The 19,478-nt window shown below is 41.1% G+C and overlaps 2 protein-coding genes across 5 annotated transcripts; both read left to right on the top strand.

The window, feature by feature from the left end:
- Nucleotides 1–1,502: 1,502 nt before the first annotated feature.
- On the top strand, nt 1,503–15,704 carry oafa (OAF homolog a (Drosophila)). Of its 2 annotated transcripts, XR_005099856.1 has the most exons (5): nt 1,503–2,057; nt 12,476–12,610; nt 12,681–12,861; nt 13,941–15,316; nt 15,349–15,701. XR_005099856.1 is itself a non-coding variant. In XM_037267552.1 (4 exons), the coding sequence occupies exons 1-4, from the start codon at nt 1,845–1,847 to the stop codon at nt 14,213–14,215; spliced, it is 804 nt and encodes a 267-aa protein (XP_037123447.1). In that variant the 5' UTR covers nt 1,503–1,844; the 3' UTR covers nt 14,216–15,704. The 2 variants fall into 2 exon arrangements, 1 of the variants encoding a protein (XP_037123447.1); XM_037267552.1 differs by having other exon boundaries at nt 13,941–15,704.
- Nucleotides 15,705–15,794: 90 nt separating this feature from the next.
- On the top strand, nt 15,795–19,406 carry tlcd5a (TLC domain containing 5a). 3 transcript variants are annotated; one of them, XM_037267555.1, is made up of 3 exons: nt 15,795–16,132; nt 16,997–17,194; nt 17,586–19,406. In XM_037267555.1, the coding sequence occupies exons 2-3, from the start codon at nt 17,005–17,007 to the stop codon at nt 18,101–18,103; spliced, it is 708 nt and encodes a 235-aa protein (XP_037123450.1). In that variant the 5' UTR covers nt 15,795–16,132; nt 16,997–17,004; the 3' UTR covers nt 18,104–19,406. The 3 variants fall into 3 exon arrangements, with proteins under 3 accessions (XP_037123450.1, XP_037123448.1, XP_037123449.1); XM_037267553.1 differs by having other exon boundaries at nt 16,786–17,194; XM_037267554.1 differs by having other exon boundaries at nt 16,770–17,194.
- Nucleotides 19,407–19,478: the final 72 nt, after the last annotated feature.

The following is a 19,478-nucleotide window of genomic DNA, read 5'->3' as shown; positions in this document are numbered from 1 at the left end:
CAATTTTGTATGCTTCAAGTCGGGCGTGCGTCAGGCACGGTTGAGCCATACTGCGCATGCGCGCGTGTAAAATAGTAAACAATGAAGTGATTGAGAGTTAATAATGAACGTTATGTGCACACTGTGGCTTGCGTCTTTTCTTTACTATGTGTCACTGCAGGCGTCACAGTATTGCACTTTGGACCAATTTGTGGACGAAATTTTGAAATGACGCAACCAGCAAACACTGCATATTGACAATCAATCTAATGACGAATGCTGCGGCCTGACAACATCAATTTACAGCAGAACATCTGATGTTGCGAAAGGAGTGTAAGAACATTGCGGGTGAGATTCTTGCATCCATTTTGGAAAGCTATTTGGAGGCTCTGTGTGGACGACTCTTAATGACACTAAAGAGATTTTGTTTTCTCAAGACCATCGCCTCCAATCTGTTCAGCCTACAGTTTGGTTTTCCAGGCCCTGACTAAAAAACTTTGTTTGCTCTGCCTGATGGCCTCTCTTTGTTTGCTTTCTCCTTCATTGAAGCGACCATGCCTCGCAGTCAAGTGCTGGCACATTCGGGGGTCATCGGGCCCGGGGTCTCGGCCCACCCAGAATGCTGTGCGTGTGTCGAGAGAGATAAAGACCTCAGATGGTTCAATGCAAGGATGACATGCTGTTTGCAATCGAGCAACAATGCAGTGTGGCTCTGAGATTTGCATTCAGATTACGTGGTTTTTCTCGCTTTGGTAGCTTCTATCTGATCTGAGGTTTGTCAAAAATACCAAATAGTTCTTCAGAACGCCCCACCTTTAGCATAATAAAGTTAGCTAACATGTACTCTTGAACATAAACTCCAACAATGGCATACATTTTCCAAATTTGCTGTAATTATAACTTTATTTAATGTTTCAGTATTACAGTTTTATATACTACCCTGCACAATCTGAAGTTCATACAGCCACATATGAAAGAGACACCCCCTAAAAACTATTTAAAGCATATTGGTTGGGGGCTTCTGACATTTAAGTACATACAAAGACAAACAAACAAAACAACAAACGAAAACAGACACAAAACACTCAAAAGAAAACAAACGATATTTTAATTAAAGAATGTTGCTTGAAAACAAAATGTAAAATACACGGTCGTGTGATACCACTATTGGCACGCGGGCTCCCTCTAGTGGTGTACAAAGGAATCACTTAAATAAAATTGTGCTCACTTAAAAACATCTCGTATGGTATTTTAAGGACAATACTTTTGCATTTAATCTTTTGTGTCTATGTTTGTCATCATGGTGGTACTTGGAAAGTATAGTATATATTTTTTATGGTTGTTGTACTATAAAGTTTGAGAGAAACACGTGTATACAGTATGAGAAAAAGAGTGTTCAGTCGAGGGGTATTATTAGTTGAGAGTGCAGAAAGGGGATCACATGAGAGGCCTCCTTCTTCTTTAGGGGGATGGGCAGAGAAGCTTGTGTGTGCGTGAATGTGTGTGTGGCTTTAAGAGTTTACTACCAGCCACCAACACACACGCACTCACACACACTAAAAGTTTGCAGTGTGGCGCTCGGAAGTGACGAGGCTGCTCAGATCCACGCGTGAAAAGTTGGTGAGCGCAGAATAACAACGTGCTACAATCGGACCGGTGAGACAATTTTATAGAACCGAAAGCTTCTCAATGGAAAAGAAAAAAAAAGGGGGGAGTCGTCACAACAAGTGAAATGCAGTGATTGAGCGCTTTTGCAAAAGCGGACCGCGTACGTGATGTGAGGAGAAGATTTTAGATATGAACGCACACATCGGGATTACGCCTCCGATCTTGCAATCTTTGGGTTGGCTTTTGCGTCTTCGGGGATGTGTGCGAGCGCGACTAAGGTTCTGCTGCTGTTGCCGCTGCTTGTCGTCTGCGCCTTGGGACTGGGCTCCGAGCTGAGGGTTCGGGTCCGACTCATCGACGGGCTGGTGACTGAGGAGGTCCTGGAGGCGGACAGCGAGAAGGACACCATCTCGGTGGAGTTCAAGCAAGGAGACGGTACCCTAGTCACCTTTATGGTTGACTTCAAACAGGTGAGATAAAGTAATTTCGCATCGGACTATAAAAGCTTTTTTCAGTTTTCTTTCACTGAGATGTTTTGAATCAGCATATTGCTGTTGGTGTTAAATTGAAGAGTCAAAGCGTTTTTTATGAATATTTTCCTTGCTGTTGGTTGGAGAAGCTTGTTTAAAAACTTTTGATGCCATTTTGATCTAAAAAAAAAAAGACCGAATTATCGAATACACCTGTCACACAACTCCAGGTTAGCAAACAGGTTATTTTTCAGTCCTGGTAGCTTGTAACATAGTGGAAGCTGTCATGCTGTCTAAATTTTTCAATAAAAATAATTTAGACTCAGCACATATGCTTTCTATTTATCCTTAATGCAAAATCATCTAATTTGTCTTTTTAGCACCCCGACTGCGCAGTTGATGCTCCTAATTAACGTTATTAGTTGACCTCATGTGGAATTTCATTAACAAGAGCTTTCTAAAACACACCTACAGAGGGCGACTTCACGAGGGGCACATACTTCACGCATCAACGCCAGTGATTGACAGGTCATGCAACCATTTCAATTTTTGAAACATTTTGGGTTGTGTTGCTACCACCATCAAACCTGCAAGGCACTCGTGCTAAGTACTGTTTACACCGTTCTTGTTGTACCAAATTGAAATCCATTTGTTTCCCTTTGTAATCATTGGAGTAATGCAGCACTTTGTTTCCAGGGTTGTAAAAATGTCAAGGCAGGATACCAACACAATGACAAGCTGTACAATATACACACATTTGCGCTCAGACTACTCATTAACTCCTGACTGCTTTGTGATTAAATATCCCACAATGGCCTCAGATGTCCAGCTGACCACCAACAACAAGTCATTGTCCAATCTTGTCTCCCGAGGTAGAAGCAGAGCTGTCAAAATGAATCGATTAATCGGCGATTAATCAACAACTATTTTAATACTTGAGTAGTCATTTACACATTTTTTTACCTTTGACTTGTCCAAATTCTCTGTCAGCTTCTCAACAGTAATTATTTGTTAATTTTTGTCGTCATTTATAAAAACAAACCAAATAATAACCGCACCAGTAGAGGAACACGTTTTTTTTTTTAATCATTAAACAATACCAAATAAACATCAGTAAATTGAGACGGGGGGGGTGTAATACAATTTGATGCAAAATATTTTTTTGTCTAATTATTCGATTAATCAATTCGGAAAATACTCGATCGTGAGCTACACTTTTGTACTCCGTAGCACAAATTTCTGGACGCCAATGTTCAATATGTTCCCAAACTGTAAAAGTCAGTGATACAAAGGCACGATCATTTTAAGGTAGCGCCCTAAGGGTATAATAAATTCTTTTTTTTTTTCCCCTGTAGAGCAGCCACAGCCTGTCATTTACCTCGTGGTTAGACCACAATGCTCTCTTCTGAGAAGTGGATTGCCTGTTCTTTAGTCTACAATGCGGCAAAAATTCCCCCCAACCGCCTCATAAGTGAGCTTAATTAATCTTTTTCACAGAAAGAGGTCAAGCCAGCTGTTCTTACTTAAATGCGGGATGACACCTTCCTGCTTTCACCCCCTTGAATATCCCTAAACCCGGCGCTCCCGATGGGAGACCATATTTAGCATTTTTCTCAAAGTAGCCAGGCAGATCCAGTGTCCCTTCCCTGACCGACAATCAAATTTGGAAAGATGACGCAATCAGTGTTTGACTGTGGAAAAATGACTACTGGGAAGGACATGTCGATTGGGGGAAGCTACAAGTCCAGAGCATGCAGGGAGTGTGTGATCATGGGTGGTGACGCAAAGGGATGATCGCTGTCGCACCCAAGCCTGGTGAGATGTGAAGGGGGGAGCTCGTACTAGGATGAAGTGGGGCACGTCTGACCTTTATGATCCAACGCGTCTGCTTAGCTAACCAAAACGGCTAATTTAGAGGAGAGTGAGAGAAGAGGCCATCGCTCCAGTAATCGGTGACCCCGCCCCCCCCTCTCGCTGCACTCCCCTATTCTGTTTGCCACAATAAAGGGACATACTCTGAAGTTTTGAGCGGAGAGGCATCGCCGGGGTGTGCAGGGGGCCCCTTTTTGATGCGCACCCCCCACTCATCCAGGCGCACATATGGTTTTGTTTATTTGAAATAGAACCTCTTATGATTGTAGTCTTCTGCTGCTTTATCTGCTCCAGTCCAAGGTCACCCCCCTCTGTTTTTTTTTTGGTCTAACTCGCGTCTTCCTGTTCTCGTTCCCCTCCATGTGTTTTTTATTCAGCGCCGTTTGCACTATCTCCAAGATTTATGGAAAGTTGGATGAGCTGTCACTTCCAGCTGCCATGAAAATTCGAAGCGTGTGGGAAGAAGAGCGTTTTAACAGTGATGTTAAACACTTGCAGCAGCTTGGCTACGATGTGCAATTTTTATTCCAAGCAGGAGGTTAAAAAAAAAAAAAAAAAAAGGCAGCTTTCTCACCTTATCAGGGTAAACTTTAATTGGATTGAAGACAAATGATATGGGTGTTGCTAGGAAAATTGAAGCCACGATTCCACCAAGCGGCACTTGAGTTTTATTCAGCGTGATGCTATTTGGAACGATAAACGCTGATGTCACTTGCTAGCTGTGGAAGCTACGTAATGCCAGTCAATGGTTTCATTTGAGCTGACCCTATTTGATGTGTTTCTTTTAACCATCTTTAATTTTTTTATTTTTTTTTTAGTGTTGGGCAAGACAGCAGAGTCTGTTTTGTCCGAGGCCAAGTTTCTCGGCCTTCATGCTTCTCGTCCAAGTTTTGGTGGCTTTTTGACTTCGCACATGTGGAAACGGTGATGCGGTTGAGCTCACCGTATGAGCGTGTCATGTTGGGTAAACCTTTAGAAGGTTGCTGATAAAGTCTTTGGCTGCAGCACTTAATCACTCTCTGTTTACGCTAAACTTGCTCATAACTTTATACCAGATGTTTACAGTTCAGCAGAGGCTGATTGCGTCAGCTTAACACCGGGCATATTTGAGTATTTACAACGTGGGTTAAATAAACTTGAAACGGGGGACATGCTTTTGATTTCTTTTTGTCTTTGTTCTCAATGGAAATGGCAGCCTATTGGAAAATGGCTTATGTCTTTTGTTGGTGAAGCATAAGACACTTAAGCCAGGGTTTAGCAACTGATCACATGACATCACGTCCGTGATCATCACCGTTCTCCAACAGCATTGTTTGGGAATAGCAAGTCGACCTGGCTGCTAGTTAATTTTTATATCACTACATTGCAGTACAAAGTAAAAGTTACTTCCTGTTTGCAAATATAGCATTTTTATGCACAGTATTGTGCTCATATTGTATTTCTCTACTAGTATTCGCAAAAGATGTTCCGATACTACAGCGCTGATACCAAATGTGTTGCAAGTTCGAAAAACATGAGGTGAAAATGTAAAAGTGTTATATTTGAGAGTAATCAGCCAAGGGAGCCTGGCTATAAAGATCATGGTTAATGTTTGACAGTATGAATTCATATTTCATAAGAGCAACTGAACCAAATTGTTTCCCAAGTGTAGGTTACCTGTCTTTTCTATCCAGATTGTGTTTAAAGTGTTATGGTTACACCCATCTTGCTGTAACAATGAATTGAGAATAAAGCGCACAATGTGCACGGGGAAATGGAGAGCTGCGGGGATTTGATTGGCTCCCTGGTTATCTATGACACACTTTTGTGTCTTTGAGCTTTCCCCACTTGTGACTCCTACTGTAACTTTCAAGCTGCCAATTTCCTTTTTGGTCTGTTGGTGAGAAATGCTGGTGCTCGCCAGTAATGTACTAGCTTAAGCTTTTTCCCATGACTATCTCTTCATCACATATTGGCACCATCTCTCTTTGTCGCTTGCCCAATCTTGTACACTTTTTTCGAACAGCCAAGTGTCACCTATTCCAGGAAATGTTAATTGCATCATTACCATGGCGTGAATTCACCCCTATGATGTTATTAAAGCTCAGAGGGACTCGTTATACTCTTGAATGCGTGAAGTCATTCATGTAACCAAATCCAAACGTGGTTCAAAAAGTCATCCTGGCCCTCGACCTAAGAAAATACAATGGCATCTCAAAATCCCATTAAGTCGGAAACTGAAAAAAAAAACAAATCAAGTGCAGTCCCTGGAATTGACTGGTAGCTAGCAAGCTACGAGCTAAGTTGGCTGCGATGTGTCGGCACTTATCAGAGTTGTTTTGCATAATATTAGCAATTAGCTTCTTTTTACAATTGGTTGTCACTTAATGGTGGGAAAAGAACGACCACATATTACTTGGGGTTAGCTTCTTTTTACATGTAAGGAAATCTCGTTTGACAAGTTCTACTGAAGTCTGAACTGACCTTTAAAGTTCAACAGCTACTTTGTTGTAGCTCTTTCTATAGAACATAACTTTGTATATTCATCTTTTAAGATCCATCTTAAAAGGAACTGAAATAAGTTGAGTCATTGTGCTTTGGATTCAGAGCCATATCTGGATTTCATATCTGAAAACACAAGTCAGAGAGCTTTAACCAAGCCTTCCTGTTCCCCTTTCACTTAGCCGCTCTTTGTTGCCTGGTGACTTAAAAAAAGGCCTCCTGTGTTCTTTTGGTGGCCCTTGGGGTAGCACATGGGGGGCCCCCTTTGGCCTCTCGTGGCCCCTCGTTCCCTAGTGATGTCTTTATCCTTCATCCTCCTCCCGCCGGCAGACCAGATGTTCCTCTGAAATGCTGTAGATGAAGAAAAAAAAGCTTTAGAGAAAGACCAGTTTTCATGCACCTGTTTCAGTTCTCACTTCCCACCCTGTGACCACAGGAACTCAACATGGCTCCCAACAAGCGTTCTAATCTGTTGGCGACAAAAAAAAAAGCCAACAAAAGTCTTTTGAACCTGTGTGTAACCTGCCTGAGCAACGCAGGAGAGAAAAAGCCAGATAAGCAAAAAAAAAAAGGAATGACATTTGGAATAAATTTTAGAAATGTATCGTAAAGTAAAACAGGCTCTTATTGTTGTAAGGCTTATCTATTGGAGTGTGTTGCAACAGGATATGAAAACAGCAGGACGCCAGTCAGAGGCTGAATGGGACGACAACCCTCTCCCTTGTTTATTCCTTATCTATTGACTTCATTTCCTTTCCTGTGAGCTGTCTCATTTCCTGAATTCAAAATTTTCCCACACACATAATTGCATTCTGTGTGGCAGTGATTTTTTTTTTTAAAGGTTACTTTCCATCGTTGACAAAACAGAACAGCAGGAACCTCCTCTTGATCTGTATAGTTTTTAACGCCATTGACTTCCAACGGCTCTGCTCTTTCGACAGCCAGGTGTGACCAAGCCCAAATGTGACTCCACATTCCTGCCGTCAGAGTCTCTGTAATTAGCTTCAAGTCAGGCATTTCTTAGCACGGAGCTTTTTACTCCAGCGCCTTTTGTGTCCCCTTTGTTTCTCGACATAATCTTTAATCCCTGCCGTGCACCTGAGTTCTTGTTTGGGGGTGAAGGGGGGGGGGGGCTTCTGCCCATCAAGGCAAACATCCTCCCCCATCACTAAACACTGTGTGTTGTTTTAAAAGGGCAAACGGAGACTTTTAGGTGGGATACGGGGGTCGAGGATAAACATTGGATCGTGTAGAGTTTCTACAAACAGAAGCCAAAAGGAGGCACCTTCTTACATTTCACTTGCTTGCTTTGTAGCTTCCAATATGAGAAATCACGATTAATGTAAGGCAAGAGATTTTGGATCAAGACCGGTCGAAACTAGCAAAATACGACCATGATCTGTACGAAATGCGGAATGTAAGAGCTGGGCTGTATCACGTGAAAGGCTAAAATGTCAAAGTTAAATAGCCACTTTCAGGAAATTTCGTTTTGAGAAACTTTGCTGAAAATAATGTTCAGGCTTATTTTTAATTTCACTTCATTCAGTTTAAGCATGATTTTTTAATTATTTTTCAATATTTAAATGACTTTTACCAAAGCTTGTCGGGACACTTGATGTTTCATAAGTCTGATTACATAATTTAGTATGAAAGAAATGAAACAACAATTTTGATTAGATTTCAGATTTGTTTCATCGCATTTCAAAAATAACAATATAGTAATTTGTCTTTGTTACAAACGCAATAAAAAGATACTGATTGTTTTTTTCAGTTTTTTTTTTTTTTATTCGTGGGGTGATTTTTTTTTTTGGTCTTGGTCTGGACCTCCAACTGTTTTGACCTTGTCTTGTCTCGCTTGTCGTTGTCTTGACTACGACACTATCGAGAACTATGTACCAGGTTCCCAAGTAGGCAATGATTGGCTAGTTAGTAGTCTAAGAGAATCAGAAACTCGGGAACGTCTGTTTGCTTTTGGTTCAAGTGAGGCATTAAAACAACAAATCCAAAAGGTGGACTGGAACGGAAGAGTTACAGTGAGACTGTCATGTTTAGGTCTGTACTCCAACACAGTGCCAGATGTGGAGTATCTGATTATTATTTTTTTTCTCATGTCCCCATGTGATTCAAACAAACATTCCATGCATGGTCAATTAGCCACAAAGCTGTGCCATTATCCAGATTGAGGCATCAGGACTCCCCAGGGACCATCCATCAACCTTATCTGGTTCTTTAGCGAGGATTGGAAACCGTGATTGGCGGACGTTTTGCTCACCTACTAACCCGCTGCTTTTATCCAATGCGTGCGTGTTCATGCATGTTTTGATTTTCAATGAGCATGCTTGCTAAAAGGGTGACCTATAGCATTGTTGGAGCGTTAAAACATTAATGTCACGTTGAATTATTCGTCGGGAGAGTCGGCCACGCCGGGTTACGACTACAGTGGCTGAGAATATTCTGGGTAAATGGCACCCTTTGAGGCTTTCAATAGCCTTTTTGTGCACCTCTTAAATAATCGGGCCCACCGAAGGTAACGCGGCAATGAAAGCGGCACTCGACTCCTGTTTTAATGGTCCAAGTATGAACCACTTGCATGAATGCCCGTTTGTGTTTGGCTACGGGCCAGCGGTGGTTTTGCCCGCAAAGTCTTGGGTGTGAGGAAGCAACGCTGAGGAATCTGTAATTGTCTGGATTATTTACAGCCATGATGACATTTGTAGCTCTTGTGGGGAGAAGCCTAAGGCTACACCATTCTTCTTTTTTTTTTTTTTTTTTTAACGACGGAGACAGTTTAATCTGTAGCATCCATACCTGAAGAAGCTCGATGTTGGTGGGCGAAAACATCAATTGTATATGTTAAAGGGGTGTGTTTAACATACTTGCTGAATTATTTTGAGCTGGAGTCTTTGTGTTTAGATTTATGGAATCCTATAGAGGGAGTCGTGGCACTCATAGTCAAACAGGTGCTTGGGAAGTTTGAAAGACTTTTTGCTTTGATTTACTACCGGCAGCAGTTTTACTTGATGCTGTGATGAAATTTAATTTGGACTCATTTTCGTTGTCGTTGCAATTAATGCATTAGTTGTGTATTCTCCATTCATGTTAGCTCTGCACATTATATTCTCATTCTACGTCTTCCATGATTTAGTCTGTGAATAATTTAGTGGCAGTGCTGGTTTTGGCCGGCGTACGTCCGTCTCGTCCAAGCGAACAGCTGAAGTCGACCGCAAGTGTGCGGGTATTTAGGACGAGATGATGTCATTGGTAGAAGCAGGTTTGCTTGTGAAAGCCCAACTGATTATTATCTTAGCGTCTCCCAAAGCACTAAGATGGTAACACATTATTATAATTTTTTTTTTTTAGAGCCTGAAACCTTCATCCTCATAATGGTTGACTTCAGATATTCATTAGGAAATTTGTTTAATGACTGCATCCCCTCAGGTAAAACTGAGTAAGTGTCTAAAGAGCTTTTTTTTTTTTTTAAGAAATCAAAACACCATTTTATGTAAGGTTCCAAACAATTGTGCATCAACACAAAACCATCAAAAAATAATGTTAAGTTGATCATTTAATGAGCTGAAAAAGGTTGCAAATTGATAACGCTGTCATTGATTAAAATGATTGCTCACGTGGCTAGCTATAGCCGTTAGTATTGTAAGTCACGTTTCATTAAAGTAAATGACTACGTACAATGTATAATTATAATAAAAACAATAATTAATAATAAGATATTGCAAAAATGTATCCTTTCAATTGACACAAAGGCAATGAAGTCAAACGCCCATCTGGATTTGTTTAATTGCCTTAAGAGGGCACAACCACTCGAAAGCCATTATGTTTGTTTTGCTGTTTAATGTAGCATCTTCAATCCCAGTCGCAAAAGGTTAAACTGCTCTTTTTAAATGGCTCCATTGTGATTTCATGAAAAAAAAAAAAATTGCCCTCTTTTATTTAGCCTTTTGGCAAAAATCCAAATAGCGGCCTATGGAAGGAGACAATCATTCATGTGGACTCATCGTGACACGGGGGGATTGTGTGTAAGCTGTTGTCACTTCAGCAGTGTTCCGACTACACACAGTTGGTACAGCTACTCTTTTCCTCTGTAATTACCCAGAGAGCCTCGGGGCACATCCATGCGGCTGACATGAATGCCTCCCCCTTTCTATTTCCTTTCTCAGCTTTGCACACACAGTGTAGCAGCATGTGTGTACAATACGGGAGGTCCCGAAGCTGCTGAATATGATTTTGTTTAAATGTATGTAGATCATAAATGTCAATGTATTTAGGGTGTGTCTTTTTTTAGAGCTGGTCATATATTTTCCAACTTTACATGCATATTCACACATAGGGACAACTCAACTTGCATGTTTTGTGAAAACTCTGCGCAAGAAAGCTGGAGTCCACATTGGTGCTCACATAACTGCTAGTACATTGTGTTTCCTCTTGCAGATATAAAAAAAAAAAAAGTTTGGAGCACTGAATTTTTACTTTCATCTAAGTGAATGTCATAAAGTACCATTTGTCTTTTCCAATGGGGATGGCTCCATTGTGATTGTGTGGAGCGGAATGTTTTACTTTGTGGCTCAAACAGCTTAAGGGGAAAATAACTTTTTCCCCATATTTTTATTCATAGTTACATTTATATTGAATGTTTTCCTCCTTTTTTTTGCACAATCCTTCTCACAAATTCACATAACAGCAAAAAGCCAAATGATAAGAGACTTTTTAACTTCCTGCCTTTTCCTTGCCATGCATGAAGTTAATGTCACACAAAACTGCTAAATCAATATTTGCTCAGCAATTTGTTTCTAAAAGGTCAAATAGTGTCACATGATGATGTTTTCCTTTATTGTGTAACTTGTCGGACACTCTCGACCGAGAAAAATCCTTTGCTGAATGAGGAGCGTGCAAAGCGGAGTAGTAAAAAATGCTTCTGGGGGGGCTTTGCATTCTTGTTATGCACGCAGGAAGTGGGAGTGCGGCTCATTAGGGTTATCAGGGGCATGTTTATTTGTCCCTCCTGCTTTTGCAGACTAAAAGCTTCTTCTCTGCAGCCTGTTTGCTTCATATGAGAGTGTGAAAAGCGGAGGAGGGGTGTTTAGAGACAGTGTGTCTGTCTCGGTGGGAGTAGGGGAGGGGGGGTAATGTCAGATGAATGGGAGGACAGGTCTCCTGTGCTAGCTGGAGATTCCCATCATCCTTTGCATGTCCTCTCACAAAACTCTTTATGGCCTTGGCTCCTGATGCCAAATCTTGCGTGTACTTGCCAACGGCAACAAGGTCTTTTTTTTTTCCCATGGATTTTCCACTATCACCATTTGCTACGTCTGCAAGGCCCCATAAAAGAGGAGGTTTGAATGTTTTTAGCATTTACAGGAAGGGAAAGATTCAGTCAGAGGCTATTTGAACAATACAGTCACTGTCTGGTTTTTTTTTTTTTATCTATACATCTAGTTCCAGGTTTACATAGCCAGTTTCAAATTTTACATAAAACGACCAGTATTAGATGTCGTGTATTTAATCAATCCTCATAACTTTAAGTCTGCTAGCTTAATGTTAACAACACAAAATACAATACCGGACCTAGCGTCATTGTTGCGATGATTACTGCTGTTTAATTATGCAATGGATAATTGAGCACAAAAGCTGCAGCAACACATATTAACAGAATAAAAGAATAATAATAGAAAGAATGAAAAGAATTAAAAAAATTCTCACACGCATATATTCTTTATCCTATGTTTAGAAAAAACGCACACACGCCCATACACAAACACACACACTAGGAGTAAAATGATAATAGGCATTGGCGCAAAAAATCATGACACTCATCAAAATTAATGTTGGTGTTGCAAGTGGAGCTGGAATAGATTGATGACATGTCCATTTATTTAAATGGGGAATGGTGTTTTGAGTTGTGAACGTAGTCACCCCGTGGAATAAAGCACAAGTCTGGGCAGCACTTTATTTGAAATCATTCCTGGCTCCATCATTGTGCAAATGAATGGTTAAAGCCCACATTGCTCAATGGAAAGTCGTCATTGCTCATCTCTGGGTTCTCTTGGCAGGAAGTAAAGATATTCCGATCGCTAATCCTGGGCGAGCTGGAAAGAGGACAGAACCAGTACCAGGCCCTGTGCTTCGTATCCCGCCTGGGCCGCAATGAGATCATCCCGAGCGAGTCCATGGCCCGCCTCAGACAGGTACCACGTGGTCGGCGACCATTTCCATGTCAGATGCTGATTTATATGTACGCACATGTGATCTTTTTAGAAAAACCCTCACGCCATTCGTTTGGCGGAGGAGCGTCGCGGGCTGGAGCAGCTGATCATGAGCGCTTCCGTCAACGTCAGTCGGGCTTGGCGGCTGAGCGGCCACATCCACAACATGTGTGGTGAGGCCCACGAGGCCATCTACACCACAGAGCCTGACGCCAAGCACTGGCTGGACAAAGGTCAGGGCTTGCGTTTCTTTGTTTAGCTTGGCCACTTTGCTCTTATCGCAACTCTGATGATATGACTACTCCACTTATCTTGTTGATGGTACTTTTACTTACTTACTTTGATAAAGTTTTGTGTTTTATTTTTGTATGTTTACATTCCTAATACCGTATTTTCCGGACTATAAGGCGCACCGGACTATAAGGGGCACCATTAATGCATCATGTCAGATTTTTCATCCAAATCAAATCATTCTCCATTTTATCTTTTTTATTCCAACTTCAGACGCAACAAATTACTTTATAATCACAAAATAATGATCCATAGTCTTTTTGATTCATGATTCATAGTCTTCAGCAGGCCACTTATGATTGATTTCATGACACAATGCTTCGGGCCAGTTTAAATTTAGGAATTTGGTCCATATATAAGGCGCACCGGACTATAAGGCGCACTGTCTGCTTTTGAGAACATTTTAGGTTTTTAGGTGCGCCTTATAGTCCGGAAAATACGGTAAGTGTCCTTGTTTCTGATTACCGATATTTCCTATTAGAATGGGGCTGAATAATTCATCCACAGAAAATTGACATTGCGGTGTAGCAGAATTTAATTTTCAAAATGGTGTTATTTGAAAATGAAAAGTAGAAGTGACAAAGCCACAGACCTTTAAAACTTAATGCCATATAAAATTGCGATATTTGGGGTAGAAGAAAAAAAATAAAATCACAATTCGATTACTTTCCAAAATATCTCAACAGGAATTTAGACATGTTTGAACAGCCGCCAATAGCGAAGGAGACCACACAAAAGCATTCGCTTGTGGATGCTTGTCCCCGCATCGACACAATGAAATCCAAACAGTATCGGGGTGAGGAGAATGTGCTTGAAAGCTTCACCGTTGTCCTCTTCCAGCAGCGTTACAGCAAGCAAACAATGTTGGATGGTCATGGTCCTGCGTCATTATCTGTCGCAGACTCATCTTCTTTGCATGATAAAGCTTCCTCATCTGCCCTCTTTGTTGGAGCTACTTTTAGGCCCGCCCCAATTTATTCTACTCAAAACATTGATCTAACTTGTAATTCTTTCTTTGCAGGCTTTGATGGCTCCATGTTCGAGGCTCTGCCCTACACGTCGGTGGCACCTCAATTCCAGGCCTGTCACGCCACTAAGGACCTGTGGCAGCCATGTTTGTGCACGTACGGCCTGCGCCTGGAGTGGTACCCGTGCCTGCTCAAGTACTGCCGCAGCCGCGACACCACAGGCAAAGGCTCCACCTACAAGTGTGGCATCAAAAGCTGCAGCAAGGGCTACCACTTTACGTACTATGTTTCGCAAAAACAGCTATGCCTCTGGGATGAGGAGACCTAGTTAGACAGTAATTTTATATGATGAGTGAAACTGGATCAGGTGGAGCTGCGGCGAGTTCCAGATGTTGACGCTTGGAAAGAAATTAAGGGAAAAAAACAATCACTGTCAGCCATAAAGTGATTTTTGCCTTCACTTTGGAGGGAAATTTGTCACCAGGGATGATAAAAACCAGCCAAAAAACGCTCATCAACGAAGGAAAACTCGGATGGGGATGTGCCTTCATCGGACTTGAGGAAAAACACTGCAGTCATGGTTTCCCAAACTGTGGGTGGAGGCTCAAAAATGGGCCCAGAGGGGATTTATTTTAGGGTTAATCAAACATACGACAAACAATTAAGGTTTGTTGTAATAAGTTAATCTCTTGTGTTAATTTATCTACGATATTTTTTTTTGTGAGGAGTGGAGGAAAGCTTCCCAATGCTGGATTATTTATTTCGCTCGCATATGGATTTTACTGGACTGTCTTTTTCTTTAATTATTTTATCGTAACCTTTTATTGATGTCATTTTTGCTGGGTTTTTTTTTAAGCAAGCTCAGTCAACCACGGGTACTCAAACCACAAAAAGTCTTCAAACTAATCCTGCAACATTTCCATTTGTGACTTTTGTGTTTTCAATCTTATAATAGGACACTTCGTTTGACCGCTTGAACCCATCATTTTCGGGCGTTGTTCTCGGCACTCACATGATTGTAAGTGTGTGTCGAAATAAGCCAAAGTCAAAGGAAAGGTTGTCCAAAAGAAGGGTGTAATGTTTCTGTGGGTGAAAAGAGGCTCCATTCAGGAAGACCCACTGCAATGTTGTCGCTCACATTCTTACTAAACAGGAATGTGGCCTTAGAGCTGCCTATACTGCCACCATGCGGTCATTTCTAACATGCTCATGTTTACGTCATCCGTTTCAATGAAATTTTGTTCTTTATGCAGTTCAGCTCAGATGTGTGCTCACTTATCATGTATTGTTCAATGAGAACTTCTTAAACTTGTGGGACCAAACAGAGCAATAATCAAACTTTATCTCAGTCATATTGCGAAAGAGCCAAACATTTAAATCTGTGGATTTTTCCAGAGAGCAAGTGCCTTAATATTTCTACCTTTGCTATGTGTCTGTGTGTGTAGGTTAGCATTTAATAAGACCTACCATGCAACTCTAAAATTTAATAAACCCACAACTGTACGTTTGTATTATAATTGTCATACATTTAATATGGTGACATTTTACCCAGCCCAGTCTAGCTCAACTTGTTTTTTTTTCTTTTTTTTGCGTGAAAGAGGTTTTAATATGACATAAATTTGTGATATAAGGAGGAAATGAAGCCGTTAGCTAATGTGCCATTAAAGAGTTTCGTTTTATAAGGTTTGTTTTAAAAAGAATTTGCACTGTATTGTCTTGATTTCCCCCATTAAGTAATATGGACAAGACTTAACCACCTCTCTACTGGAGTAAACCTTATTATTTTTAATAATAAAGGATATCTGTTTATATTTTTTTAATCTTTTTTATTTTTTATAATTTTTAGCATCCATCGTCTGAGTTTATTACATAATCCACATGTACTGCTTTCGTCTGACCGCATGGTGTCGTTGTCGTACCAGAAAAAAACCCCATAAAAACAAAGCATCCATCTATCGTAGCGTGAGGTCAAGAAGACAACCGTATTACATTGCGAGAAGGAAAATCGAATAAGATCGCGAAATGACGAGTTAAAATGTCATTAGAAATAACAAATAATCAGTCTACTCACAAAAGGAGTCGTCTGATTGGTGGACGTTTAACTTGAGGTTGCGAACGAGGCATGAAGATGAAGCCTTGGACCACAGTTAGCAACGACTTCGAGCTCAATTTTATTCGTACTGAAACATATTTTCATTGTTTATTAAATATCTGACGTGACGCCATCCACATGTGCGCCATCAAGGTAACGATTATTTTTAACCCCTTGTCAATATTTGTAAATGGGAGGGGCGGTTTATGAGCATGTTAGCTTGCTCTTGCTAACTAAGCAGCATCCCATTGTGTTGCATTAATGTCCACAGTCTAGGACTGTCGTTTGTTTGCCTTCTGGGTGGGACATGTGATATTTGCTTAAAAACTCATTCGCGTTGCTTAATGTCATTTAAAAATCTATAACAGCAATTTACACCACTCATTTCAATGGGTACACAGTCAAGTTGTTTTCATTCATTTAAAGCTCTCAGGGAGGGTCAATCTAAGACAACTGCAAAGTTAGTAGTTATGTTTTAAATAGAAACACAAAGTCAAAAAATTTGGGTACAGTTTCTGCAGCACGACAATTTTATTTGCATGTCAAATTTGCACTTCAGTCACTCCAGTTTGCAGAGCACACAAAGTCCTCAAAACCGTGATGTGTTAATTAATGATGCATAAAAAAACAAGTTCCCTATTCAAAAGCCTAAATTTAGTTTTGAAATGTATTATCGACTTCCATTAACCAACTTTAATCCCCACTGAAAGTTTCCAACAGACATTTCCAAATTTGTTGACATAACTTGCTCAAGAAGTCAAAGTCTGAGGCCCAGTCATCTCTCATCGAGTTTTGCATTGTGCAAGGAGAGGCTCCGCCGCCCATGCAACAAGAGCCAGCCCGTCCAGCTGCATGGTACAAACGTCACAGCCGGCGAAGGAACGTCCCCCTCACCCCACCAAACCCTCAACTGTAGTGCTATTCTTGCACAAGCAAAGGCTAATTGTTGTAGAAGGAATACCACAGAGCTTGTACTGTAAGCGATCTCATTCAGCGGGATGCTCTCGTTGTCTTCAGAGGGGAACATGGTTGTGCTCGGGGCGCTCCTGAGCATCACCGGCTGGGCGTCTCTCTACTTGGCATTGTGTCACGCCAACGGCCGCCGCAGCGCTGAGTGGAACTGTCGCCTTGTCACCCTGCTGCATGGCATCCTGGTCATTTGCATCACGGCTTATATCGGCTACGTGGATGGACCCTGGCCCTTTGCCTATCCAGGTAGGTTGCTGGTCAGTGGTCCTCAAACCTTTCTCACTAAGAACCTAAAAAATAACTTGGTCTTTGCAGGTGTTTATCTTCATGTTCCTCTGAATTTAAATAATTTTGATAGTGCGGTCTCAACCCGAATCTGGAAATGTATCATGTCATGTATTGACTCATTTTTTTGTTTGAATTTGATTATTTATTCTCAGTGTAGTAGATGTCACAACTGGCACACTGGCTCCCTCTAGTGGTCAATAAAAGAATCACTGTCTTAACAGTCCAGTCTGTATTTAAATTTTAATGTGTATTTTAATTGAATCAGCTCTAGCTCACCCATGAGCGGGGGAAGTGGTAAAGAAAACTAATATGTCACTTACAAATATTGAAACTTTTGTTTGTGTGTAAGGTACAAAGAACACACCTTTGCAGATAAGTGCCTTGTTGCTGAGCCTGGGCTACTTTCTCTTTGACATGGCGTGGTGCGTCTACTTTGGCACCGAGGGAGCCGTCATGCTGGCACACCACACCATGAGCATCCTGGGAATCCTGCTCACCCTCTGGCTGGGCGAGTCGGGCATCGAGGGCTGCGCCGTCCTCTTCGGCAGCGAGATCACCAACCCGCTGCTGCAGGCGCGTTGGTTCCTCAAGCAGACGGGACGCTACGGCACGCCCCTGGCGCACACTGTGGATGCGCTGTTCGTGCTGCTCTTCGTGCTGATGCGGATCTTTGTGGGAGGCACAATGCTGTACTGTGAGCTGATCTCGCCAAGGCCCAGATTTTTTATCAAGTGCGGGGGCGTGGCCATGTACGCGCTCTCCTGGGTCTTCATGGTGGACATTGTTCGCTTCGCCGTCCGCAAGATCAAGACTTGGCACGAGCGGCAGAGGGAACGACAAGAGGCCGCCAATGGAAAGAACGATTAAATGCTGACAACTTCAGTGTAATGAGATGAAAATGGGAGTTAAAAATGCTTTAGGCAGTTATTCAGACTGAACCTTTTGTTTGGTTGTTGGGGAAAAACAGCGCAGAGGAGGTTTATGTGGCTGGAAACCAAAGCACTAGCAGATGTTGCACTTGGTTACAAGTGTCTCTAACGGCGGCAACTGTTGGTGTGTACATCATGTAATGGCCATCATTTTTGGATGACTCATTGTTGCCCGGAATCCAATACTGTTCGGTGGAAGCCCCAAACTTTGGAGTTCAACCAGTCTCAGCTTAAAAAAAAAAAAAATCAAACATTCTGGGTAATTAGCATGAAGTTGAAAAAGAGAAGTTTCCCACAGAAGTTTTTTATTTCCCCTGGAACCTTTGAATAGTGAGTAGTTTTAGTTTTGGTTTCATCACGGGGAATTTGGGATTGTGGAATGTTTCGATGTTAAACAGCTTGATTGTAATTAATGTGGCAAAATGTTTGCAGTCCCGAGGTTGGGGGTTAAATGAAGTAATCCAATAAATGGATTGATTTGACTTTGAAGCTTCCACTAAAGAAACAATGTTGCTCTTGGTTGCAATGTTGAATGAACAGAGCAAAAAAGTGTTCCAAAAAAAGTAGACACTGTTTACAACTTGTGATCTTCTCAAACCATGTGAGTCATATCGAAAACGTTGTGTTTTGTTTTGTATATGACAAACTGTGAACAGATTTGGAAGCCTTACTCAGGGAGAAATATTAAACAACTTTAACTTTTTGTTTATTTTATTCTAATTCATTCATGTTTTTTTCTTGTGTCATATTGCTCTGACATACTTTCTATTTGGTAAAATTATAGTTATGAACTGTTATTAGTTTTGGTTAAAGGTGCTATGAGGCAAACGCTTTAATCTTGGTTGACTGGTGAAAGTACAATATGTAAATATGTTGTCTTTACATTTATAATATTAGTGTACAGTGTTATTTCATTGCTTTCAGCACAAGTCTGTTTTACCCAACTGCCACATTACCAGGTGAGGAGCATCATTGTGTATATAAGGAGAAAGTAAAATGTCTAACTGTTCTGTGCCTTGCTATTCCCTGTATGAACATTGAAAACTAGTGGCTAAATGGGAATTTGTGTTTGGTAAATAAATGTTCAATTGCTCAGTTGTACCTCGGTGGTAGAATTTCCATTGATGTCCACTAGATGGTGCTACTGTTTAGCAGTGATATGACAAGTGACGTGGATCCACATAGAAAAGGACTGTAAAGTTATTTACTTTGTACAGAATAAAGTGCTTTAAAGACACTTTTAACTACGTCATCATAGTGTTTATCCATCCATCCACATAATTTAATAATAATATAATTGAGTATTTCATAAT

Source organism: Syngnathus acus, chromosome 13 (genome assembly GCF_901709675.1).
Source record: "Syngnathus acus chromosome 13, fSynAcu1.2, whole genome shotgun sequence".
NCBI classification, from domain to species: domain Eukaryota; kingdom Metazoa; phylum Chordata; class Actinopteri; order Syngnathiformes; family Syngnathidae; genus Syngnathus; species Syngnathus acus.
The sequence above is the reverse complement of the archived record's forward strand: the minus strand, read 5'-3'. Positions and strand labels throughout refer to the sequence as shown.

Coding starts and splice junctions, on each gene's coding strand:
- oafa (XM_037267552.1), top strand. CDS start 1,845: ATGTGTGCGAGCGCGACTAAGGTTCTGCTGCTGTTGCCGCTGCTTGTC. Junction 12,611..12,680: donor CCATGGCCCGCCTCAGACAG/GTACCACGTGGT, acceptor TGATCTTTTTAG/AAAAACCCTCACGCCATTCG. Junction 12,862..13,940: donor CAAGCACTGGCTGGACAAAG/GTCAGGGCTTGC, acceptor CTTTCTTTGCAG/GCTTTGATGGCTCCATGTTC.
- tlcd5a (XM_037267553.1), top strand. CDS start 16,978: ATGCTCTCGTTGTCTTCAGAGGGGAACATGGTTGTGCTCGGGGCGCTC. Junction 17,195..17,585: donor CTGGCCCTTTGCCTATCCAG/GTAGGTTGCTGG, acceptor TTTGTGTGTAAG/GTACAAAGAACACACCTTTG.